Source organism: Mixophyes fleayi, chromosome 5 (genome assembly GCF_038048845.1).
Source record: "Mixophyes fleayi isolate aMixFle1 chromosome 5, aMixFle1.hap1, whole genome shotgun sequence".
NCBI classification, from domain to species: domain Eukaryota; kingdom Metazoa; phylum Chordata; class Amphibia; order Anura; family Limnodynastidae; genus Mixophyes; species Mixophyes fleayi.
The window spans coordinates 220713140-220741003 of NC_134406.1; the positions used below are offsets into that span (position 1 = coordinate 220713140).

Genomic DNA, 27864 nt, shown 5'->3' on the forward strand with positions numbered 1-27864 from the left:
TTGCATTCTGCAAACTTGTGGGCTGCAATGAAACCAGGGGCTGGCTTGGCTGCAGGGCAGGGGGGCATATGCCCCCCAGGACGGTCCCATAGTGAGCTGTCTTGGGCTGGGTCACTGGGCCATCTGCGTTTTTTTCCTTTAAAATGTTCCTAAAAGGCTACTGAGTCGAATCTTGGCCCCTGGGCTAAAATTTGCCAGCCCTCCCCTAAATGAAACCATGAGTAAGACACTTTAGTTTTTTCAAGTAGTCTTACCCTGTAAATGTTATAGTGTTCATTCATGCACAACAATTATTACTAAATTCTTCCCCTGACCAGGGCTTACTAAAAGTGGGTACTATGTGCAAAGAGCACATGTCAACAATCTGATCTAGTAGCAAGTGGTGGATTATAAAGGCTCTCCAGAGATGCTTCTCAGGTTGACTGGTGGATCAGTCCTGAAACGTTGGTTCTGAGTGTGGCTTCTGTGGAGTGGATTAGGGTTGCTGGCCTGATGTTGTCTTGCACATTGGTGCCTATCTCTCCCTAACCTGCTGTACCCTCACTCACTATGTTCTATTCCTTTCACTGTGACTCTTACTAATTACTAAGCTTCAGACATATTTCGCTATTAGTTAATACGTCTGTGCAAACTATAGTTTCATTATCAACTGTTTCACACTTTTTACTTATCAGCTTTTTACTCCTCTGATTCACACTTTAAGTTATTCTTTATTTTTTTTATACCCTGGTGGTTTAAAATATGCTTAAAATATATTTATTTTCTCAATAATGGTATAATAACTAAATACTCTTTGGTATATATTGTTATATTTCTAGAAAAAAAATAAAACACCTTTATATTTATATGTACTATATATTACCTTTTGTTTATCAATTACATCAAATGATTATAAACGTGTATTATTATCTTCTATTTCTCAATAAACATATAATACATTTGTGGTTCTATTTATCTCCCATATTGTGTTTTGTTTTTCAGTCAGCTCTCACCTCTCTCAACTATATATTATTTTTCTCTAAAATCTATCCTCTGTTACAATCCTGTCTCTCTGTTATCTGTCTCTGACTATCTCCTGCTGTCTTCTCTGTCTCTCTGACAGCTCTTTAGCTGCTCTCAATCATCCCCATATTATTTTCCTTTTAGATCTGTTCCCTCTCTATGACAGTTCTATCTCTTTTTCTCTTTGGCTTGTTTCTTAGTTCCTATGCTCTCTATTGCTTTTCTCCTCATATGACTTCATCAGTGTCCTCTCTATCATTATCTAAACCCTGAACTTTTGGGGTATAGTAGGTTTTTTACTTTTGTCTATTGGTTTTTCACTTGAACGCTAATGGTTGTAAGGTCACATATAAGGCATACTTGCCAACCTTTGAAAAGAGTATTCCGGGAAATCCCGGGCAGGAGGCATGGTTGAAGGGTGGGAGGGGGCGGGGAGCGGTCATTCGCATCATTTTGGCCTCACCCCGTGACGAAAACATCCTTTTGTCGCGGGAACGGCGCGGCGCGGACATTGCGGGAGAGTTGGCAAGTATGCTATATGGTCGATAATAGTCTGAGAATATTTATGTTGATTTCAGGCTTTACATCTCATACAATGCAATTTCAAAAAGGAAGTGTAGATTTTGTTTCCACTGTACCTTCAGCCCAGATAGGTTATGAACTAGCCACCAAGACCTGCCTGACATAAAGAAAGTTATTTTACTCCACCTTCTAGTAATGGCCCATATGGTCGGTCACTGTTGCCTCCCATTTATTTTGTCCTCATTCAAGTAATGGAAGCAGCAAACAAGGGGCACTACTGAAAGAGAGAGGGGTGTCCAAAAGTGGGTAATCCCTTTAATGTGTAATTACAATTTTGATGTTTTTTAACCTCTGCCTTGTTTTATACTATGATTGTATATATATATATATATATATATATATATAATTACAAATTATGCAGGGTCAGTGATGTTGCTAGGTTACCAAGACACCCACAGGACCACTATTATATTTAATACCCCAGTTCCCAGGCCAGCACTACTTGCCAACATGAAGAGGTAGTCTCTGCTGGTATCATAGTAAACATTAGAAGCCAGTTCTTCCAGCAATAGTGATATTTCCCCCTCCCTGACTTGCTTTATACTGGCTCCCCTTTCCCTACAGAAACCTTTTCGAACTCCTTTCCACCATTTACAAGGCTCTCTCCCAGTCTACTGCCCCCTATATCTCTGACCTCCTCACCATTCACACTCATGATCATCATCATCATCAATTTATATACTCCTGCCCGCTCCATGCGCTGAGCCAATGACCGTCGCCTCTCCTCCACTCTCATGTGCGGCCCCCCTTCACTGGAATGACCTCCCTCACTCCATTTATGTTATTGAACAAGACTGTTGCATAAGCTTATAGGTGCTTTTTTTTTATTTAAAATGATTCTGCAATAAACCTGCTTATTCAGGAAAGTTGTATTATTCTAGGGAAGAAGGTCCCAAGTTATAGGTCTGCTCAAGTGACCTGTATGTTTGGAAAATGACATGTTACTCAGAGACTCTGCTTCTACACTTGCATTATGAATTCTGCTCTTCTGATAATCAGATGGTGGAGAAAAAGGAAACACCTGGTTAAATAAAGAACAGTTAATAAAGACTTAACAGATTGGTATTATACAACCATTTGATATATGTTAGTGTGTTTGTTTTGCACAGTTCTGGAGTATACACTTCCACCCATTTACTTTTATAAATGATCTTGGTCACTGAAGGTCCTTCAAAACAAGCTCCAACGGGCATCTCACTTTCATGTTTACCAGCACTTGCATATCATTTTTCTTTGCTTAATCACTGCACAAAAATGCTTGTGTGAAAAATCTTGCCTTGAAATTGCTATTTATGTACTTTTTATGTACTATTGTACTATTTATGTACTTTTATTTAGGTGTTTTCTCTTTTCTTTACCACTTGTATCCTATATTGTACCAAATGTTATGACATTAATATGCTTATGCTAAGTAGGATCTATGTATATAGCATATATTTAGCTGAGTGAAACAATAATCCAGGAATAAAAGCACTGTCTATGATATATGTCCCATTCTCTTGCTGAAAGTTAATATACTTAATGTGTGATAGAGTCTCTATGTTATGGTACAACATTCTTCAATACCAATCTACACTGAATCATAAGGACTTGTACACATTTTTTTTTTTCATTTTGCTATAAAGCTGCACTGCCACCTAACTCAAATATTTCACTAAGATGCCCCTCTGCTAGCCGGAGCCACAAGTGCTGATATATCCAGATGTTTTTCACAGGGCACTGCCGGTCCTCGCAAATGGATACAGCTATCTTATTTTAAATAGTGGCGGTGGAGCGGTGTGAGTCGGAGAATTACGTACAAGCCACAATCTCTTTGTTTCGGCTACTGATTGGTCCCTTTCCTCACACCCTACCACCTTTATTGGGACTATAAAAAGGAACTGAGGCGCATCTGGAAAACCTACTGCACAGAGCAGCCCCAACCTCTGGCTAGGGGATAGGTTCACATTAGCAAACATTTTTACAACCTGGTAAAATGCTGATAAATGTTTGTTTTTATTTATTTTTACCAGTCCCAGGAGAATGAAAATGTATCCTGGGATGTGGTGAGTTTAACAGAACACCATTTCCATGCATTTGGTATTTTAGATGTGCCTTACTTGGGGGTTGGTAGCATTTTAGAGACATATAAGATACATTAACATTGACAAAAATGACTACAGTTTCCTACACTATGTTACAAAAATATGCTGTTAAGATTGTCTGATTCAGACAGGAGCTCATGGGCAGTGATGTCACATCAGGTTTAAAGGTTCTTTAAAATTTTTAAGTTTTTAAACTATTTTAGTAATTCATTAAAGACTGGGAAGTGTGTTTTGGTTAAAAGTTACTCATTTTCATGCTTTCCTTTCCTTAATGAAGCAGGAACAAGATGTATTTGAAATAAGCACTGAATTCCCTTTTCACTTGGTACACACCTCTCTAAATTGCACCATAGTGTTAGACGTACTACACTATCAAACTCCCTCTATTTATGTTATTTACTACTGATAACTTTTCTTATTCAGTTTAGAAAAATAAAAGAAATGTGTGACTGGGCACCATGTGTTACATCACTCTTCTTCTGTATGGGGAATAAGTCATTAGACCTAAGCTTTTCATTAGCTATTTGTAACATTTTACCTGTTCTCTTGTACCAAAAAGTAGTCCCTTAGGCAAGAAGAATATTGATTGCTTCAACAAGTAGAGCATTTGTCTTCATTGCACAAAGCACTGATAGGACCACCTATAGACACTAAGCCCACAGCTCTTTTAGTGTAACTAACTATGTGAATAATTGAAAAACAGGGTATCAGAAGCCACTAAGCTGCATAAAATTAGTGTAAAAATTAGTGTAAATTCATAAAATTCCAGCTGTACATTTTAATCCAAAGTGAAACACAGAAAGAATATACCTAACAGCAGCACAGTTTGTACTAAATGTGAACAAGACAATTTTGATTAAATTATAGTAATTTATCTATTTTCCTATTTGCAAATATATTTCCTCTCCCCCCATCTCACATGGAATAGTAGAACATATGAACCCAATAAAGAGGGTTCTGTGGAATGTCATTTAACCCTGTATTTATAAATTAATTTGGCAAAATATATAGTGTATGAATGTGGCATGACAACGGTCAGTTCATCCGGCTGTATGGTGTGGTTATGGTCAGGATGGACACACTTAAGGGGAAATTCCAATGGTGAAACATGTGAAATGTTGTTGCCAAATGTGGAAAGAGGTGAATATTTAGTAGAATAGTTTTTAAAAAACCTTTAATCTCATCTCCACACTATAAGGTATATGCAATATGATACTGGTCCTGACTATCCAATATAGACATTATATACAGTATGGACCTCATTTAGAGTCGGACACAAAGTCCGTTTTAGGCGCATCTAACTAAAAAACACTACCACACATGTGCAGAAAGCACCAAATCCGCCTGCATCTTGGACGCAATTAACACTTGCGACAGCTTGCGACTCACTACGAGAGAATGGGAGGAACACGGATTTGTGAAGGTGTGACCATGTAAATACATCCTAGTCGCAGTGAGGCGCAGACGCTAGTGTATACATAGTATATGTTCCACCTTAACTTTGTGGTTGTCAGTATGTGATACATGTATTTTACACAGCTGTCTGACATTTTTTATTTTTTTATTATTAAAAACCTATTAGGTACTTCTGCGCAACTCTCCTTTTTCCCTTTTGCAGACGCAACACACGTCAAAACAGGGCTAAAGCTGTGCGGCAGGAATTAGGTGGCGCAAGCTTTAGCTAGGTGCAGGAACAGTTCGCAGCTCGATAGGGTATTAAGAGTGGGACGCAACTGGGGTTGCATGCCCCTCGTAATACCCTACCAAGCTGCGGCACACTCCCACTCCTACACTTCTTAAACGGACTTTGCGTCGACTCTAAATGAGGTCCTATATGCACAGTCATTCCTCATTGTGTCCTGGCTTGCCTTAAGAGTCACTAGAGCCTCGCACACTATATGGAACAATATGATACAACTTAGTTAGGAAATCGTTCCCTAGAGTGTTGATTGGTGAATAAAATATTAGTTATTTTCTGAGGAATAAGCTCATTAAAAAAAAAATTAAATTGTTTTGTGTTTTTAAGTCAACAGAATATAAACCTGAATATGTTACAATGCTATGTAGCTGTTCTGTGTGAGTATATTTTCTTACATACGCTGCTTCTGTTTAGTATAACTCACAAAATCAGCTTTGTTAGTGGAACACTTGGTTTCTGACTTCATTTCTAAAGATACGGTGGAGAAGATGAGACACAAATTTCAGAAAGTGTAAACATAGTTTGTTTTTGTAAACTTTGCTGGACTGATGGGCTTAATTTGTTTCTATACACTGCTATCATTAAAACTAAATTATTGGGTCCAAACAAAACAAGTACTGTAAATAATGGACAGATGTTTGATGGAATTTCAACCTTCATACATTTTATGGTTGAGTTTATGAAGTTGTTTTGTTTTGCGTAGAGCTGAACAGAGTCCGCTTTCTTTTCAACTTTGTCTGTTTTTATGGCAAGACAACATATGATTATGATGTAATTTTGCCCTGGAAAATCTGTGCGATTATATTCAGCACTGCTCTATCACATGAGTGTCAAACTATTCGATTTAGAAGAGAACATTAGTTTATTTGTATTACCAGAACTGGTTCCATTTAGGTATCTCTGGAACAGGCTGTCTTACAAAATGCCTATCTAATTATCAAATATAATTCAGTAATATTTATAGACTTTGCATGATGTACTTATTAATTGTATTTATTTTTACATATGAGTTTGCTATACTAGATGCTGTTAGTTTGGAACAAGTACAAAATTAAATTTACTTCATGTTTTGTACTATGTAATTGGGTGTATACATGTTCTTATTTATGGCCATATGAAGCATGTAACTACTTACAGATGAAATGTAATAGTGATGACACATGACTTAATCCTGGTGCACGATCCCATTTTTCAACATGCCCAATAAGGATCATTTTAATTTTTTTTTCATTGTCGTCTGTCACTTTGGTAATTTTGAGGCCACACACATAATCACCCAGTATTGGCTGCCATATCATAGTATGTGTGGCCAGCTTTATACAACAAACATGGCAGATTGCAATATACACCTTCAAAAGGACCACACTTTACCATCAATATGAGCAATACATTAAAACAATACATTTAATCAAAGAGACACGTATCTATAATAACATATCAGCAGTGATACATGCTATAGCAAACAAATCTTACAATAAAGGCCTCCTGTTGTCCATCACTGATGTACAATAAAAGAAGGGTTTTGAAGAGATACATGATAAGGATACAGTCAAATTAAGTACAGTAAATGGAAATGTTTCTGTTCAGTGTTTCCAGTCACTAGGTTCCATAAGCATTATCTAAACATTTCCTTAACTATATCTATATCTGTGTTTTGAGCAATGATGGCGATGATCCTTTTTGTTGTAAAACTACAGGGATATGTCAATGGAAACCCTTCTCCACTTGCCGTTAGCAGTCAAAGAGCTATACCATATGCCGATCCCTAATTCTACCACCTCATCTGCCACCCATTCCTACAACAGGATGCTGGGGGTAGAGAGGTTTCTTACCTTGATAAAACACAGTTAATCAGATATGTGCAAGAACTCTATAAAACGTATTTTAAAGATGTGGTGAATAAAGTAATATCTAATAGCCAATTAACGTAAAGTAACTAATTGGCTATTAGCTATTAATTTGCCAATTAAAATGAATAGCCTTAAACGGTATTGGCACTGTGGATTTCAAGTCTGTTGATGGGCAGATTATGAAGCATTGGGACAGGCATGTAGACATTGCATGTATGGGCATGCTGCCTGGGAGACAAAACAATGTAGCATTGCAGGTACTGATAGATACACTGTCCTAAATTCTATTAATTGTACTTCATATGTTAGGACTACAGAAAAGTTGACAAAAGTGAACATTACTTTTAACATTACGTCATCAATTAGCTGCAGACACTGACACTGAAACAGACACTGACACTGAAACAGACACTGCAACACAAATACATAAGCACACGTAATTTGATGCACTAAATTTACTAAATTAACAACTTATTTAACATGTGCATTATGTGTAAACATCAATTTCTCAATAAAAGTTCAAACAAACAAAAAATAAAAATACATCAATGCTTTATAGATACTGCATGCTTTCTGCAGATATTTGTCCTGATTTACAGAAGGGAATAGGTCCAGTTAGAAGGTGCAATTTGGCATCTTCTCAAAAGCATGTTGTGCTGCAGTGAGGCAAGGTAACATGTGCAAACAGATTTAGTGCCTGATTCATTGATTTTTTTTTTTTTTTTTTTTAAATGCCCATAAATCGGGCATACGAATGTCCGTATTCAAGAAGGAGCTGATGTAAAGATACGTCTATTGATGAATGCGGGTCTAGGTCTGCTCTGGTCTAGCAGACAATACACTCCAAGATACGTCCAATACATGTGTGGAATGTAAAGTCCCAAAAGAACACACAGAAAATAAACAAAATAAAAACTATTAATGTCCCTTGTTAATAATATTGTCATTAATGACAAAACATTAAAATGTATTGTAATATATTTATTAGGATGTTATTAATGTCTACTGTACATAAAATGCAGTTTTCCACTTGCTCCTGATTGCAAACACATGTTCTAGCAGACACAACTATCATCACTAGTAATTAGCACTTATACCAGACTTGTAGCTGTTGCAATGATATGACAGATAATAACGTACCTAGAGATGCCCAAAGCTTAAATTGGAGGCTGCTGCGAATGCTCAATCTTGGCATGCCCTTACTGTACATTGATTGGGTACACACCCATCCCCATTCCACCCCTGAAATCGTGGGCTGTATTAAGGGTCCTATGCGCTCAAAGATCAATTGGCTTTTGCTGCATTTCTAGGCACGCGAAGAACGATTTTAAGCAAACTAGGGCACGTATCTGCATTTACGTGCCTAAAATAATCAATAATCTTATAGTTGTGGGGAAGAGAGGGGTGCAAATCCTAGAATAACTCTAACTCTAAATTGCAGGGTTAAAAAAGCTGACCAGTATTTGTATGCTGCATGTAAAAAAGCATTTGCATCACAGTATATCACAAAATGATTTGTTCAGCTGCAAATTCTGCTCCCGGGTAATATTTACACCTTTATCTAAATCGGCCCCATGGTTTGTGGGCTTGTTCAGGTGTACATTTGCATTATATAGCTGCATTTGCTCCTAACTAATGAGGCAAATGTACCTTCACACACCTGAAATACTGCATTTTGTGGCTATATGCAAGTGGCCTCAATTTTAGTACAATTCCTATACTTCCACATACATATTACCCATTTATGATAAGGTTTATTGTTCATTATTTTCCTTATTGTCACAATTGTGTATTATTCCTTGCAAAAATGATAATCCTAAGGAAACAAATTGACCAGTGTTGGTACCAGAGTAATGTAACAGGATGACAGGTAGTCACTAACAGCAAGATGTTGATTGTAGCAAGTGAACACATTTGCATTAACATTAGAAACAACTGCTTTGCAAGTATCACATATACACTACAACAGAGGATTTCTCACTGTTCAGCAAACAAGTATATTTGTTTACACAAATGTGATAATTCTTTTTTAGTAGGTGTAAAGCTAAATACACACATACATGCTGAGAATGATGGGGGCTACAGGTGGTTTGAAATCTTGATTTAACAGTAAAAGCATCCCGCATGTTTCTCCAAGCAGAAATTGGACTGAAACAATATGAGAAAATAAATAATCTTCTATTGCTCACAATTTGGGTTTAAAGGAACTTCGTCAATACTTATGAGAAGATTTTTTATTGTATGAATGTTTTTACATGTATGAGAATTTACAGCTATATCAATTAATTTATAATATAAATTTATTATTATAAATATATCCCAATTGTAAAGCCCTGTGGAATTTGCTGGTGCTATATAAATTAATGTTGATGATAAATATATTATAATTTATTTAGATAGTGCTAATATAATCATTGTGTACAATAGAGAATACAAGTCACATGCATATACAGACCAATGCTCACAGATGACCTCAGATAGCCTGACAATAAGAATGCCTCAAGATAAATAATGTTTCTCGTCACAATGCAATCACAATGCAATCATTCACTCACCCGTCACATGAATCTGTCACTGCATGAAATCAGAAATATAAATTAGTATGGTCCATCTGCATAGTACAACTTTTCTTATTTTATTTACAATGTAAATACCTTTCCATATCCAGTATACTATATAATTAAGTATTCTGATTTTCAGTGTTTATTTTTTGGGGGGAAGTCAATGTTTATTAGTCCCGGGGTTTTTTTTTTACGTTAAAAATGTCAATGCGTTCATAAAATAAATGACAAGTTCAGTGCTTTTCAGTTTAATATAATAAATGTTTATCTTGTTTTCATTTTAAACAAATCTTGTTACGGTTAATAAGAGATATTGTTCATCAACTTAGGAGGGAAGAGGGGAGGGTACCAGGAGACAATATGCCAGCGGAGGGCACAGGGTGACATTGAAGAGTGTCAGGTGACAGTTTCAGGGAGAGTGTGCCAGTGAAGAGCGTTAAGTGTTCCAGGGAGTGGGTATCAGGGGACGGAATCCCAGTGGAGGATGCATAAGGCAAGTAGGGATGGTTAGGGTTCCAGTGGAGGTGACAGTGTGACACATGAAATATTGAGGGTATTGGTTCCTGGGTGAGGGTACCAGGAAACAGAAGAGATGATTCCTGTAAGTGGGACAGGAACCAATCATATAAGTTGCCAGGGGAGCGAGATGACAGGATCTCAGGTTAGGGGACAGGGAATACAGATGGGAAGGTGTAAGGGACAGAATCCCAGAGGAGAGAAGATGGTGAGGGTGTCAGTGAACAGGATGCCAGGAGAGAGGGTGTCAGGTGAGAGGTAGAGGTTCCTAGGAGAAAGGGACCAGGGTGCCATAATTCTATAATATTCATATACACATCGGGCCTGATTCATTAAGGAAATTAAGGCAAGAAAAGGAGTAAGTTTTCTCCTGGACAAAACCATGTTACAATGCAAGGAGTGCAAATTAGTTTATTATTTTGCACATGCGGCCTACATGGTGGCTAAGTGGTTAGCATTTATGACCCCAGCGCTGTGAGACAGGAGTTCAATTCCCGACCATGGCTTTATCTGTGTTGAGTTTGTATGTTCTCTCCATGTTTGCGTGGGTTTCCTCCGGTTGCTCCGGTTTCCTCCCACACTCCAAAAAACATACTAGTAGGTTAATTGGCTGCTATCAGAATTGAACCTAGTCTCTCTCTCTCTCTGTCTGAAATTCTATGTACTGCTCAAAATGAATGTGTTGTTTTATGTTTGTATTATACAGTTTGTCTTGTGTTGGATATTGTCATTGATCGTTACTCTGGTGTTTTTTTAAGTGTGTGAAGAGTGGAGCAGATGATGCAGCTGAAAGAAAACTAAGCCATAAAATCTGGTCATCTGAAATGGTGATGCAACACAAACCATGAGATTTTCGCTAAATATAGTGAACAGATACGTGTTGTTTTCAGCTAAATACCCATCAGACAACTGAGAGGGCCCAGATAACAATTTATTTATTATAAGTAGGTCAATCTTCTAGGGACTCGTGGGATCATGCAGAAGGGTAGGACAATCACAGTACTGAGATACCAGCTAATGCTATTTGTTCCACTTGATGGTCACAGTGACATCATGCTGGCCAATTACTTGTCAGTCAGCAGGATTCGGAGGCATTATACCCCCTCCTATTTTCTCCTGTTCTTTGTACTTCAGCACTTCAGTCATATTATGAAGACCAGGGGCAATTTTAATCAATGGCATACTGAGATGCCCCCTGTTTGTGATGACTACTGTATTAAGACTATACTGTATTCGTATTAGATTCTTATCTAGACAGAGAATTTTTGTAGCTACATTCGCATACATTTAACACAGCAGAGATTAAACAGTTGGTAAAATCACTGTTATCATTTAGATAAAAAGGTCATTTCATACAGTACAATTTTAAAGAACTTACTAACTGTAACTTTTGAGCAAGAAAGAATTAAAACGTGGATATTTTCATATGCTTCAAGATTTGTGCCATAGGAAAATATCAATAAAATATCCATTAAAAAATCCAATAATGTAAAACAAAATGTGGTTTTAATTTGAAAGTATTGCAATATTATGAGGACAACGCTCTTCTCACATAATTCTAATATAAAATGGATAATTACTTAAAATAGTTTTGAGTAGGTATTTCCTACTCTTAATCTATACTGGATGTAACAGAAATGTTTGTTTAAACTGAAAAAATGTTTCTTAGCCTTAAACTATTTAATCTATTTTTTATGCTACAAACAGGAACACAAGTTTGATGCTTTAAAGGGTAGGAAACCCGTAGGAGCCCTGCAATATTTGTCACTATGTGGCCAGCGAAATCAGCAGCAGCCGGGCATAGGAGACCAAATATGATGTGTTGCTGGCATCCTGCCCTGTAATGACCTCTTTAGCCAGGTACACCTTACATAGGCAAACTGAGGCCGGAGGTCCTAGTGCCTGGAAACCCCCCTCCAAGCCTGGGGCACTGTATAATTGAGGTGGCTGGACACTGCCCCTGCTTCACATGGCTCTGCTTGAAAAGGGAGAGCTGCGTGCACCTAACAGTAGTGCACACAGCATTATCCATGTATATTATAGGGATAGGAAGAGTTGGAGAGCAGCCTAGCACTGTCTAAAATTATAGCCACGCCCACATGCATGCCTGTCACGCCCACTGGTGACATTGTGTGGAAACCCCCAAATACAAATCCTGCCTTTGACCCTGCCTCACTCCTGTTGAGTGCCCTGACCACACTACGATAAATAATGTGGTGCTACTTCTTTTTAGATGCCTTTGCATTGTAATTTTGCTAGTCGTTTAGGCAATTTTAGACTTAATTGGTCACAATTTACATTGTTTAGTCCCAAAATGATAGTTCTCAGCTGTTGTTCATCAGTTGTTTATCTGGACAGACGGTAAATGCGGCTGATGATTGCATCTGGCTGTGTATGCGTTCATTGTCTGAGCACTAATGGTGCCCTGGTAGGTCTTACTGATGCCGATCCATATATACACACTATACATATTTTACACGACTTACTTTCAGATCTGTGCTCTTCATCTATTAAAACAATCAGCTTTAAAGATTGTGACTCTGCACACCTCACAGAGATCTCTGGATGCTGCTCATGCTGAGTGCATACACACTGCAGAATCGGGACAACATTGTTTCATTGTTGAACGAGATTTTTAGTTCGGTTTAAAATCAAATCAAATGAAACAATGTACTTGGAACAATAATTGCTCATCATTGGGACATACACATTAATGCGATATCAGGCCTCGTTTATCGTGTGATTGGCCCGATAATCGTCTGAAAACACTGTAGTGTGTACCCAGTCAATGTGTTTGATTATACCTGATAGGGATCTGGCCACTTGGTCTGTGTAAGACCAGCTTTAATAAGTCTTGGTTAATTTTTTTTTAAAAAGTAAAAATGGAACAGTAAGGGCCTGATTTTGAGATAGGAACAAAGCAAAGAAAATGAGCATCTTTACACCTAGAGAAACCATGTTAGAATGCAAGGGGTACAAATTGACACAAGGATAGTACTGTCTGTTGTTTCATATAGCACACAAATACTAGATAGATTTATTTTTACACTGAAATTAAAGTTAATCTATGACATGATGTATCCCAGCTATAAATCTGCCCCTACATTTTAAATTTTCCTCCCCCTCTAATGCAACATGGTTTTCCCCAGGTGCAAAGTTGCTCCTTTTCTTTGCTTTGCTCGTAACTCAAAATTAGTGTTCAAAAAGAAATGTATAAAATGATATATCCAACTTTTTTATTAAATCTACATTTACAATTATTGATCTACTGTAGGGGAACTTTTATCAAAGCTTGTGCTGATTCCAACATCTTAAATGTGGAGGGATATCTTGCTTTATCCATATGGTGAGGGCCAGAGTTAATACATAAAGCACCAAGACTAAATACACAAATTACAGATAAAAGAGAACAAAACACATCTGACGTACACAGATATTGTAAGATATTGTACATATCAAATCAACAGGGATATGATATTAAGGAAGGTTGATTTAAAAAATTTTGCTGATGTTCTAGAGTTGAACACAAGTGCATTTGTGCAGTGTAAATATGCACTGTAACATTATTTTAGAGTTACACGCACCTGACACGTATGGCCCCTTGCATGTGGAGAAGTGCATCAAGGGAGTTTACGAGCAATCTCTGAGATGCTTCATGTTTTGGGTTACACATATCTTTGAAATACCTCCCTTACCATGTGCAAATTCAGCATTTAAACAGTACAGGTAAAGTTTTCTAGTTGATGGTGATGACGATTACCATATATTTGCTCTGAATGCATATTTTGGCAAGATTTAAGCTTGTGGAAACGGACTTTTGCATATTTGCAAACATGCAACTTTTATGCTAGACTCTAAATCATCCCCTTCGGCCACAGAAGTAATTGAATTGTACCATAGCCACATTTGTTTCTGTATGCCTGTTAAACAGGAAAATGCCTATATAAGTTGTACGTTACATTTATGCATGTACTGAAACACTATATTATTACAATTGTGCTTGCGATACTATATATTTGAATATATAACATGTGTTCGCTTTCTTGCAGGTTTGCTTTTTTCGCTTTTATAAAGTGATTTAATCATGTTGCATCAACACTTACCTCGTTTACATGTCTGCTAAACTCTCCTGCAAACAAACACACACACACACACACACACACACACACACACAGTTGCTAATTGAGTACTTCAGTGTAAGCAAACATGGCTATAGATCAGGGACTCATTTATTTGTAGTTAAAAGGAGTGCTAAGCAAAATAAAATAGCTTTCCCTCTTAACATAGCAATGATTTTGTATATGAAAAGGTGTCTCAAAGTCAAATTACTGATTCTTCTATGATGTTTCCCATTTTCCAGTGCAGGTAGAGCAGTTTAAAGGAGGCACATTTCAATGTTTTTGTTGCCTTTGGCAGCAGAAACATTAATTTTAATAGCTAAATTTACAAAATAATAGCTTTTTTGTATAAGTAAATTTTATACCTGTTGACCCAAACCATCACAATACCAATGTCCTCAAGCCAGATTGTGCATAGAGAAAATTTTGACCAAACTCTCCCAAACTTTAGTTGGTTAACAATCAAGCTTAATTATGCTAAAACCCAATTCACCTTGTATACAACATTAACTGAACATGCAGCTATGGTCTTGCCCCTCCTATCATCATCATCATCACCATTTATTTATATAGCGCCACTGATTCCGCAGAGCTATATAAATAAATGGTGACGATGATGATGCCCCATTGGAGCTTACAGCATAAATTCCCCTAACACACAAACAGACAGCGAGAGAGATAGAGACTAGGGTCAATTTTGATAGCAACCAATTAACCTTCTAGTATATTTTTGGAGTGTGGGAGGAAACCAGAGCACACCCACGCAAACACGGGGAGAACATACAAACTCCTCACAGATAAGGCCATGGTCGGGAATTGAACTCATGACCCCAGCGCTGTGAGGCACAAGTGCTAACCACTTAGCCACTGTGCTGCCCATATCCAATGTTAATTCCCTTTGCACTTACTACCTCACAATAGATAAAGAGAATGTTCAGAGGGGTATATGTAAATTCCCTTTTCAATACTAAGACTGGGTACACACTACAGTATTTTTAGCGGACTATCGAGTCAATCATAAGATAAATGATCGTCTGCCCAATATCGCATTAGTGTGTACACTGCAACGATGAACGATTATCACTCCAAAGCACATTGTATCGTTTCATTTGATTTTTAAACCAAACTAAAAATCTCACTCACAATAATGGAACAATGTTGTTCTAATTCTGCAGTGTGTATGCACTTATGATCGCCAGTGTCCATAGACCGATAGGGAGTGTGCAGAGTCACAATCTTTTCAGCCAATGGTTATAACACATGAAGAGCACAGATCTGAAGGTAAATGGTGTAAAACATGTATTGTGTGTACACATGAATTGGCATGCTGATCGGGACTCTTTTTTTTTTGTCAGTCGTTGGTAACATTGTTAACAATATCGCATCAAGAAAAATTTTCGGTAGTGTGTACCCAGCCTAACAAAAGGGCAGTTATCTCAGCTGGTGTCCCTGCTTTTACAACATACAGAACCTTAAATGTTGGCTTATACAGCCATTGGCCTCTCAAGAATTTGGAAATGAGGGAGGCCAATATCATTATAATTATTTTGTGTGTTAGGATAGCCACAGCACAGGTCCACTCGGGTGATTCTGTCACACTGTCAAAGTCCTGTCATCGTTAAAAAAGAAAGTTACCTTCATTGTTATTTTCTTTATGAACAAATCATTTCATCCTCACTCATCATGTTCCATATTGTAACATCATGCCATTCAATACCACTGGGTTTTACCAAAAGTCTTACCATGGGCCTGGGTAGCTGCAGCTCCTGCTTTCCGTTGCCATGTCTTCTAAATGTTGATGTTCTCAGTGGAGAATAACAGGGTGTTGGATCCCTGCTGTGTGACTGCTGACACCACAAGGCATTTGAAGCCCCAGAATGCTGTGCACATGAGCCAGCTCTAAAATGCAATTCTTCTTAGAGGGGGCGGAAACTCTGAGGTTCTCTACCCCTCAGAGCCAAAAGTACAGAATTGTGTGCAGTGGAGAAGCCCGTCAATGTAAGTGCAGGGATGAGGTCCCTCCATAGAATATTTGTAGAGCCCTTCAATTTCCTTTGCTCTGGGGCCTCAAATTTCTACTGAGACCCCTAACTTTAAATCTATATTTTTATTTTACCCTTGGATTTGTCTATTACAAATATCAATATTTATGGCTGTATTAAAATATTCTTGTTTTAGAACTTTACATAATTTCTGTGGTAGTATTAATAGTTCACCACTCAATACTCAATACAGTTCCATTATTTGCCTTCTTTTTCCCATGATCCTTTTATTTCGTCACAGGGGTCCCCTGTTTAATTGAGGTGTGATCATTTCACAATACAGTGGCTTGGAGGTGTGGCCTAATAACATGGAATCTGTGGCATCATTGTGAGCATGCTCAGGTTAAGAAAGCTCTGACAATATGATAGAGAGTAGGCAGAGAGGTGACAGACACAACTCCCTACGCAGGTTTGGGGCTGACCTCCTGTGCCTGTCTGTCTAAAGTTGGCGCGTGCACTGCAAACAACTTTTGGCACTCTACAGAACATGCGTGGAAGAAGCTTTTCTCTGTTCTCTGCAGAGCAAGGAATCAGAACTTAAGGTGGCTTGTGGCATACCAGACTCACCGTGTTCGCTGGGCCTGTCCCTACATTTGCTCATAGAATGCACAGAAGTATTTAATAAAAGGCATGTATACATTTGCTAGTAGTAAACACAATTAGGCACAGAAAAGTTTTAAGATTATTGTCACTTTAAACAATTTCATCACTACATTAAACTTACAAGCATCCATTTACTTATGCTGAGATATAGTACACATTTAACATATGTAGGGAAACATGGTGGTTTAGTGGTCAGTACTTCTGCCTCTCAGCACTGGGGTCATGAGTTTGATTCTCGACTATGGTCTTATCTGTGTGGAACTTGTAGGTTTTCCCCGTGTTTGCGTGGATTGCCTCTGGGTGCTTTGATTTCCTCCCATACTCTAAAAACATACTAGTAGGTTAATTGGCTGCTGAGAAAATTAACACTAGTGTGTTGGGGAATTTAGATTGTAAGCTCCATATTCTCTGTGCAGCACTGCAGAATTATGGTGCAATAAAACTAAATGGTGATAATGATGATCTTGCAATAACAGAAAATAGACAACACATGAGTTAAAACTTTTAAAACAAAGTATTTTGGGGTGCTTCCTTCCCTTTGTGGCTAGTGTCACTGTATTTTTTGTCTGTTACTAAACATTTTGTTAATTATCAGTTGAACTGTCAAAACAACTAAGACACCACAAACCTAGATTTGATAATCAGAACTTTTATTTCATACAGAACATTTTTATATTGAGGGTGCATTAATTCACCTAATACTAATGTGTGTGATACTACAGACACATTTCAGACCAAGAGCTGAATGTGAGTTAGAGAGACTGTCTTAATCCTGCATGTACTGTATATGTTTTGGCGAGTGCTGTTGTGTACTGACGACATTTTCACTCTAAAACATGCTTACAGATGCTTATTAGCTTTGATTCATGGCAGGCTGAAATAATATTTGGAGTTTTGCCAGGTTGTTGCTTACTTTTCCTGTCGGTTTTCTGATACAACATCATAATTTAACGATAAAGCACTGACTAGTGTTTACATTAGCCTTGCAATTCCATGAGGCCTGTATGTTTCACCTGTTTAACAAAACATAGTTTAGGTCTGTTGATCTAAATATCAAAGTTTGCAAAAACTAGACAATAGAATTCAATCCAATTGAGCTGAGGAATATTGGCTGACACCGTAGTTTCAAAATTTTCTTACACCAAATAAAGTATTTTAACGTACTCTGTATCACTAGTTGTCAGCTTGAAAAATAAGGTATGACAATTAAGACCTCTCTGCTGCTGTCAATATAGCTGACCACCCTCTCCTTCTCCTGGACACCCGTCACTCCCTTGGCCTTTGTCACATTGTTCTCCCCTTGTTCACCTTCTACACTCCTTCAGTGTCTCTAATTCTGGTCAGAATCACCAAGAGAATTTCAGACTTGGGTACAGCAACTTCTTGAGACCCTTTTCATAGCTGCCAAAGGGGCATGGCCACACCAGGTTTGTGTTTCCTTCAACTACAAAAGCACTCCAGGGCCTCTAGACAAGCCCACACCCGGTAGTTTGTACCTGCACCCCCCTCTATCTGCGCCCCTGCTTCTAGAACATCCCCCTCCACTCCCTATAACTGTTGAGGTTCCACAAGGCTCCGTTCTTTGCCTTCTGCTTTTCTCTATTTATATCTCTTATCTCAGTGAACTAATATGAACCTTTGTTCTACACTACCACCTCTATCCTCTATCCTGTATGTCCATCTGCCCCTCAACCATTTCCACTTGTCCTTGTCCAGGGGAGGGTTGGCAATTATTAGCCATGGGGGCAAGTTTCGAATCAGCAGCCCATTAGGACCATTTTAAAGAAACAATAATATAGATGGCCCAGTGACCCAGCCCAAGGCAGCCCACTATAGGACCGGCCCCGGGGGGCAGATGGTCCCCAGCCCAGCCAGCCCCTGTCCTTGTCCCAGTGATTCCTAAAGCTCATCATGTCTTAAATAGAACTCATCATCTTCCCTTCTCCCTCCTATGTAGCTTGTATCACTTCTCCTCCTGTAGTCTCCATCACTGTTGGCAATATCAGAATTTACCCTGTTTCCTATGCCTGCTGCCTTAGTCTCATCCTCCAGTCCCTTGTGCTGTTATGTCGCTTCCTGCTTAGATAAATTGCCAGAATACACACCTTTCTCACTCAGGAAGGCTACTAATACCATTACCCATTTTCTCATTATTTAGTGCATTCACTACTGCAAACTTCTGCTCTCTGGTCTTCTCTGTGCCCACCTATCCCTGCTACAATATATCATAAATGTCATTGATAGACTGATCTTCCTCTCTTGTCGCTCCACATATGTTGCACCATTATGAAAATCTTTACACTGACTCAACATAACTCATACATCTCTGACCTCTTCACAAGATACTGTCTCTTGCACTTTTAGATCTACCTCTGACCTGGATCTTGTCTCCTCTATTGTAACCACTTCTCACATCTCCAAGACTTCTTCATGCCAGTCCCCAATTATAGATCCATATACCCCACCTGACCAGAATCTCCCCCATCAATCTTTCTACAAAACCCAGCTCTTCGTTGTAACCTATCCTACCCCCACTTGATACTACTTCCTCTGGGTGTACTACCAGCTACAGTACCGATTTCTACTCTAACTCCTACTGTCTCAGATTGCCTGTCCCACTAGGCTGTAAACACTCGTGAGCTGGCTTCTCTCTAACCTCTGTCTCACATCTCTGTTCAATATGTTCATAGCATGAGACTGAAAACAATAATATGTAACATTGGCATGAGATTCCAATGTCATGCAAAAGTAGCATGGGTTGGGGAACACAATGGACATGCTACTATGTGACTTGCAAGACCTTTCAGTGAGATTATGTCTGATTAGTGTAATGTTCAAGCTTTTTAATGTGAGTACATGACACTACACTGATCAGCACAATGTAGCTATTTGAGTTAGTTATAATATTTTATTGTTGACATATATGGGCCCTCTTATCTCTTTTTCTTTTTGTAAATACCCAGACTCTTTATATTACTGTGTTTGTTCCCAATTGTAAAGTGCTACAGATTATGCTGTTGCTATATAAACAAATGTTAATAATTATCTATCTATCTATCTATCTATCTATCTATCTATCTATCTATCTATCTATCTATCTTTCAGTAAGTGCTAAGTGATTGCTTTCACACAGGTAAGTGAACACTGGTTTGCAAAGAGACAGATGGAAATGTAAAACTATTTCCTCTGATTCTTATACCCTAAACACCAAAGTGGACTGCATGTAGGTGTAGGTCAACAAAGTAACCATGTGATACATTTCAAGTCTGTCTGACGGCTTCACAGTGTGACTACAAAACAGTATCTTTGTGTCCTGATTATAGTAAGGCCTTCTACATGTAAATATACAATTGTATGTGGTCTGTTTCAGAAATCTGTGTATGTCTTTTTATGTATTTACTTTTTACATATATGGTTGCATTTGTAAAAATACAGTGCCGTAACTTAAAATTTTAGCGCCTGGGGCAAGAAACAAAAATGTTGCTCCCCTAGCCCTCAATTTTTACCAAATGAACCTAAGATATTCATAAATTGCACCCCCCAGTCAGCGACGTGCCCTGGGCGATCACCCCTACCACACAGCCCTAGTTACGGCCCTGTAAAAATATATTAATGAAGTGCAGCCCTCCAATGTATCATTTGTGGCTCTACTACTTAAGACAAGGTCCACAGACTCTATTGTATGACAACATTTAAATAATATTCAGTTACAATAGTACACAGCTATAAAATATGTGGCTGTCTTCATGTAAATTCTTAGACAGTACAAATGTAGACTTTTGTAATCATTTTGTTATATATTTATTTGACATATTTTGCTAAATTTAGTTTAGTAGACTATTTTCACTTTTTTGTTATATTAGCTGGAAGCTACTGCGCACAGTATGTTCAAGCATAGAGAATCAGTGCAGGTTGTAAGTTACATCGTTCACAAGTTAGAGCTCTAAATTACATTAGTAATACATGCTGTTATTGAAATCATGTTGCAGAGTAGTTTATGTGATTAAACTGTTGTAATATGGTTAATCTTTTTATTGCAAACCCAGATTATCTCAAATTCTAGCAATGCTCCAAAAGATACCATTTTAATGGGACAAAATTTGGTTACACCACTGTTGCTATGGTATTATCAATCTTCATAAAGGCCACTAAGTAAACCCCAAACATGCGGTAACCAAGATGTTCAGAATTTCCAAGGACAGTGGGCCTGATTCATTAAGAAAAGTTAAGCAAGAAATTGAGTAAGTTTTCTTACTTAAGTTCGCTGAACAAAACCATTTTGCAATGCAAGGGGTGCAAATTAATTTATTATTTTGCCCATAAGGCTGTTTTTTCATCTAGCACACAAATACCTGGTAGCTTATTTGTACACTGAAATTTAGGACCTCATTTAGAGTCGGACGCAAAGTCCGTGTAAGAAGTGTAGGAGTGGGAGTGTGCCGCAGCTTGGTAGGGTATTATGAATGGTAAGCAACCCCAGTTCCGTTCCACTCATAATACTCTATCGAGCTGCAAGTAGCTCCTGCAACTAGCTTACTGCTTGCGCCACCTAATTCCTGCCGCACAGCTTTAGCCCTGTTTTGACGTGTGTTGCGTCTGCGCCTCACTGCGACTAGGATGTATTTACATGGCCACGCCTTCACAATTCCGTGTTCCTGCCATTCTCTCGTAGTGAGTTGCAAGCTGTCGCAAGGGTTAATTGCGTCCAAGATGCAGGAGGATTTGGTGCTTTCTGCACATGCGTGATAGTGTGATTTTTTTGTTGGATGCGCCTAAAACGGACTTTGCGTCCGACTCTAAATGAGGTCCTTACTGTTTATCTAGGGAAAAAAGCCAGTATTTTCCTTATGTGCAAAAATAATAAACTAATATGCACCCCTTGCAGTGTAACATGGTTTTCTACAGGAGAAAACTTAAGTAAAAAATGAGCACTTTCCTTAATGAATCAGGCCCAGTGACATGTTTTAAAGAGTTACAATGTATTCTTACTGTTGGTTTTATAACATATTTTTTATATAGAAGAGAAGTTTTGCAATAATGCAAAAAGACCAAAAAACAAAACACTTCAGAATTGAATTGAGAAAACATGACAGGATAAGAATTGTAATGTGCCAAGGTCCACTGAAACACTAATATCATTACTGCACTGTTTGGAATCCAGCAAAATGCCTTTGGAAATAACTTTCAAGCTTGAGGCACTAAAACCAACACTAATACTATCTGCAATTGTTTGTCATAGGCTGTAGGGCACTGTGTTATATAAAAAAAGCCTGTACAAACCATGCTCTTAAACAGGGGCTGGCTGGCAGGTGTTAGTCTGGGGCGGGGGGGAAGACTCAGTAGCCTATTAGGAACATTGTAAAGGAAATAAAAATGCAGGTAGCCTAGTGACCCAGCCCAATGCAGATCTCTATGGGACCAGCCTGGGGGTCAGATGCCCCCCTGCCCCCAGACCCAGCCAGTCCCTTCCCTTAGAACTATGGGTATGGTTATATGGTTTGTATTGGGAATGATCTGTTGGGCTGGTATTGGACTCAGTTTCCCATTTGCCCCCATTGGAGATAGTCACGTATGTTACTGCATATACTGTCCCTATAAGGAGTTAATAAATGTGCTTTGTTAATGAGTTCCTACAGGGTTTTATCACAGACAATTGGAACAATGCCATGTCACATAAACTGTTAAACAAGGCAAGTGTTATTTATATTGCATGTTGCTGGAATATATGCTAATATGTGACAATATGTGGCAATATGTGACAATATGTGACAATATGTGACAATATATGCTAATATGTGACAATATGTGACAATATGTGACAATATATGCTAATATGTGACAATATGTGACAATATGTGACAATATGTGACAATATGTGGCTCTCCAGCTGTAGTCCAAGCATGCTCTGCCAGTCAGCTGTAGGGAACTACTGCCCAGCTGTGACATTTGGAGGAGTCCGCTGCATAGTGTATGGAAGAGCATGCTGGGAGCTTGTAACTGAACAACAGCTAAAGAACCACCATCTACCTGAGCCAGTCCTAATAATTACCCTTTTACAGAACATGAACCCTTCAAACTAAAGGAAAAATATCACAGAAATATCTTTTAAATCAAACATTACAATTTAGTTTTCACTATATTTTGTGTTTTTTTCTGCTGCTACTTAGTAAAAATAGACATCAGCGGATGGTCAGTAAATATATGACATCTTATAACACAGGTCACACATTGTGCTCTATTACAGCTAGTATTGGGCAACTGGCTGATTTCTCAGTGTGTGGCCCGAGAACAATTGTGACGTCCAATAATAATCTAATCAACATCCCATAGCTCAGTATTGGGGATAGCTCAGTATTGGGGATAGCTCAGTATTGGGGATAGCTCAGTATTGGGCGTGTTGGGCAAGGGTAAGATGACTGCTTTTGGCCTGGGGTTGCAGTCATCATTTGAACCCCGCAGTATATCCTAACATATCTGTCATGTTCTAAGTGATCCAACCACTTGGCCCGAGGGGCCAAACAGCAGGGTCTAATCTGATTTGGCCATCTATATGTGTTACTTGTCCATTGGTCGGATCATGCCATGTGTGGCCAGCTTCAGAGTACAAAACTATATGCATAGCACCTGTGCCTTGGTACTAGGGTGAATCTCTGTTTTTCATGTTTCTGAGGTCATGTATCCGAATATGATAAATTTTAATAAAATATGAAGAGTTTCCTGCCAAGGGGAAATTTCTAATGGTAGAATTTTTCGAATGTGTCATCAGGTCACTTCACTAAAAATAATCTATAAAAACAGACTTGGAATATTTTAAAGCAATTTTTTAAAGACTAGGGCCCTAATTCTTTAAGGATCTTAAATGAAGAGGTATCTTATTGCAGTCTCCTGGACAAAACCATGTTACAATGCAAGGGGTGCAAACTAGTTTTCTGTTTTGCACGTAAGTTAAATACTGACTGTTTTTTCATGTAGCACACAAATACTTGATAGCTTATTTGTACACTGAAATTTAAAGTTGATATTTGTGTGCTACATGAAAAAACAGTCAGTATTTAACTTATGTGCAAAACAGAAAACTAGTTTGCACCCCTTGCATTGTAACATGGTTTTGTCCAGGAGACTGAAATAAGAAGTTTCTCAAGTTAAGATCCTTAATGAATCAGGCCCTAGCACGGATATTAACCCTCCGTGAACCCCCTGCAAATAACACTGATCTAGTCAACCTAAAGCTAGACACCTTTAGTTGTGTATTAACGCATAGACTATCTGATTAAAAGTAACAATCAGAACACCAAATTCTGTCAGCCAATGACCGCTTTGGGCTCTGTGTGGGGTCATCAGCCAAGAGGGTCTCTCTCAATCCATTGCATTGGGCCTGTTCACTGAATGACTGAATCTGTTCAATTTGGCCTACAATGGGTGTGCCTCAATTTACTATACAGATGGCCTGTGGGCAACAGGGCCAACTATATTAGTTTAATGCTGTAACAACCTGCTTCAACCCTATGCCTTCACATTATATAAAACAGACTGATCAGTATACAAAATATGTGCTATAATGAAATACAAACTAAGCACAAAGTAATAGCTAATTAAGTAGTAGAACCCTAAAATTTAATTTTACCAAATCAATTTCCAAATTTTAAATTTCCTCTAATATAATCTATGTGCGAATTAAAAATAAATGTATAAGCAAGACCCCAAAATAATGATGCTTGAAGCACCCTAGAATGTCATTGGCAGAATAGCTGGACCAATCGCACTAGCCCTATTCATTTTTCATTTACAATTCCATCCTATTTGTATAAAGAAACACAAAATATATATCCAAAAGGTTTTATTTTTTAAAAAAGGCCTAGAAAATTATCTCTCTCATTCTTCAAGTTGTCCAGGAAGCTGAATGCAGCCTCTCTCCCACTCACTCCGCACTCACAACATATATATAAAAATATAACCATTTACAATATATTCACATATTTTACAAAATATTATAAAAAAAAGGCACAGAGGGTTTTTTATGCAGAGAATGCTGAAAATGTACATATCATTTTCTTTGTGCACTTCAGTATCTACAGTTTCGCCTCCCATACACCCTCAATTTGTTTGCACTTGCTCCCATTATAAAAAAAAAGTAAAATGTCAAAGTTTTTACTGTGCAGAAAAGGTACAATGCTTAATGTCTAAAGCCACAAGTTCTTTAAGGCACGTATTGTACTTTGCACACATTTGCTAACTTCTCCTAAGTTTGGTTTGATCATTTCCATTGTGTAATATTGAAAATGGAATCTAGGTAAGTTCAATCACAATATGAAAATACAAGTTTATGGCTGAGAATGCACCTGAGATTTTAAGGAATTATTAAGGCACTGTCAAAAAAAACACTATCCGGTTGAAATGTTTTAGGCAAGAATGTGATCTTTAGCTCTTTAGGCATATTTGTTTTCAAAAGTCAGGGAATATTTGATGCTTCTAGACCATACGATTCATTACAGCAATCTCGAAAAATATTGTTCATTTTTCAGATCCATGTTGAAGGCATTTGCAAACTCTGGCTTGGCTTGTTTCTGTAGTAGGCAGAGGTAAATACTTCTGGATCTGTCCCCATACCCTTGCAGCAGGAGCCCTGAATGTGCTTGGTCAGTCCTGGTAAACATCTGTTGACTGGAGAGATTCAGTGTGCTACACAGCAGCCTGATTCCTCATGCTTATGAAGCAGGGACATTCTGGAAAAAGTTTTGGAACAACTTTTGCACTGATATTTCTTCACATCTGAATGGGTTTGCAGGTGAGCTCTGAGATTTGACCTGTCTGCAAAAGCTCTGTTGCAATGTGGACACGAGAAAGGCTTTTCTCCTGAGGAGGACAAATAGATATATTTAAACTCTTTATCAGTGACAATGCATACATTCTGTTCAGTCTAACCAATGTGTACAAAAAGTATTCAGTGCAAGAAAAACATTGATTTATGTAAAAGACGGTAGCATTAAACTTTTCAGTCAGTCCTTAAATTATAGACATGTTTAATGTCTAGCAGCTTACTATATAACTCCAAGTAGGCTTATTACTAGAATATTTTAGTATATAACTCCAAGTAGGCTTATTGCTAGAATATTTTATTTTGTTAGCATTCATATTGCCAGGTCTAGTCATAGTCAAATAGCAACTGCAATAGGAGTCTAATCTAGTTTAGACTTTTTGCAGATATATAAATCAGTTGCTGATCTGTGTACAAAGCTTTTCATACAAGTCGATCACATTAACAATACTTACACAGTATACTAACATAACCAAGTACAAAAAGTACAATTAGTATCTTATTATTACTGTATGCCCCAGTGAGGGTTGATGTTTGTGTCCTGCAGCTATAGATGTACATAGATCAGTATGTTAATTCATTGCAGCTTGTTACCTGTGTGAGTCCTGATGTGTCCTTGTAGTAGCCATGGTCTGGAGAAAGCCTTTCCGCAGATCTTACACACACAGGGTAATGTATGTGTCCTGATGTGCATCTTCAGTGCTCCCAGGCTCACATACTCCTTTTCACAGTACTTGCAGCTGAAGGATTTCCTAGATTGTGCATCACAGTGCAACTGCTTGTGTTTTGCCAGCCCAGAGAACGTGGAATAGGTCTTACTGCACAAACCGCACTGAAACTTTTCAGCTTCTATTGCGTGAGCTTCAGAAAGTTTAGACTGGATCCTCTCCTCCTCGTCGCTGATCGGACTCTCAGAGCCGCTGTGATCTTTGGATGAGGTGTCTGATTGAGGAGGCGGACTGATGCGTCCCAATGATGAAGGGTATCCTGACAGGGGGGACAGGTCATTGGGCAGGGGAGGAGGAAGCAGGCTAGTCCACACTGTAATGGGGCTGTAGGCTACGGAGCTGAGGATGTCTGCTTGTGGGATCACTGACACTGGGTATCTTTCATACAGGAATGGAGAGATAATCACTAAAGGGGCAAACACATAAAACAAGACATAAGTATTGATAAAAAATAATCAAAGACATCAATGCAAACTGATCCAAAAACAATTTCCAACATACTAGATAGCACTGAAATAATATAACTTCTTAATAACTTCTACATTGCTTAACATAAAACATTGCCATGAAATGCAGCATCCCAGCTGCCAACCATATTAAAAGTTAGCTGGTCTTTCAATAGTGCATATGTACACAATCCATGTGCTGCTCCAGAAATGCATTAAGTGCTCCAAGCACTTTATTTTTTGGTAGTAGTAACAGGGTTAACACAAAATAGCGTCCTTCTGCCTATTACCTGTATGGTTGTCCAGCTCCCCGTAATTAGGTTTTTTAGAGGAGTTGAAGTGTTTCTTGACCAAAAAGGATCGTGGCATTTTCAGTAATGAGGAATCTGGCTTGTCCCCAGATCTTGCAAAGTAACGGTTCCCAGAATGACTGTTCTAGCCCAGCCCCGCTGACTGATCCCTATAGCATTGTCTGAGCACTGAGTCCATACACTGGAGTGAAGTGGCACTGCACAGACTTCTTGAAAAGTGCTGTAAATAGCTACTAGTCAGGTGCAGGAGGGGAGGGACCTTGTCTACTCCTCCAATCGTTTCCTAAATCGCTCCAAGCAGTTTTAGAGATCAAGCATGCTTTATTGGGAGGGTTTTTGGGAGAATGATCCAATCATTTGGCTAAGAGAAAAGAAGTTGTCTCAAGTTTCAGAGCCTCCCACTGGGACAGCTGTGGACAGAGGCAGACTCTGCTTGTTTCATGAGTCTGTCAAAAAAAAGTGAGCGATTGTGGTCAATGGGCTGCAGACAGTGCCGAGGAATGCTGT

General features: G+C 38.4%; 1 protein-coding gene across 1 annotated transcript; it reads right to left on the reverse strand.

The window, feature by feature from the left end:
* Positions 1 to 24879: 24879 nt before the first annotated feature.
* Positions 24880 to 27587, reverse strand: SNAI2 (snail family transcriptional repressor 2). Its single transcript, XM_075213499.1, has 3 exons — positions 27337 to 27587; positions 26467 to 27006; positions 24880 to 25910 (listed from the first exon to the last, which is right to left on the reverse strand). Exons 1-3 carry the CDS (start codon positions 27413 to 27415, stop codon positions 25729 to 25731), a joined length of 801 nt encoding a protein of 266 aa, XP_075069600.1. The 5' UTR covers positions 27416 to 27587; the 3' UTR covers positions 24880 to 25728.
* Positions 27588 to 27864: the final 277 nt, after the last annotated feature.

Coding starts and splice junctions, on each gene's coding strand:
- SNAI2 (XM_075213499.1), bottom strand. CDS start 27,415: ATGCCACGATCCTTTTTGGTCAAGAAACACTTCAACTCCTCTAAAAAA. Junction 27,007..27,336: donor GGAGCTGGACAACCATACAG/GTAATAGGCAGA, acceptor TTGCCCCTTTAG/TGATTATCTCTCCATTCCTG. Junction 25,911..26,466: donor ACACATCAGGACTCACACAG/GTAACAAGCTGC, acceptor TGTCCTCCTCAG/GAGAAAAGCCTTTCTCGTGT.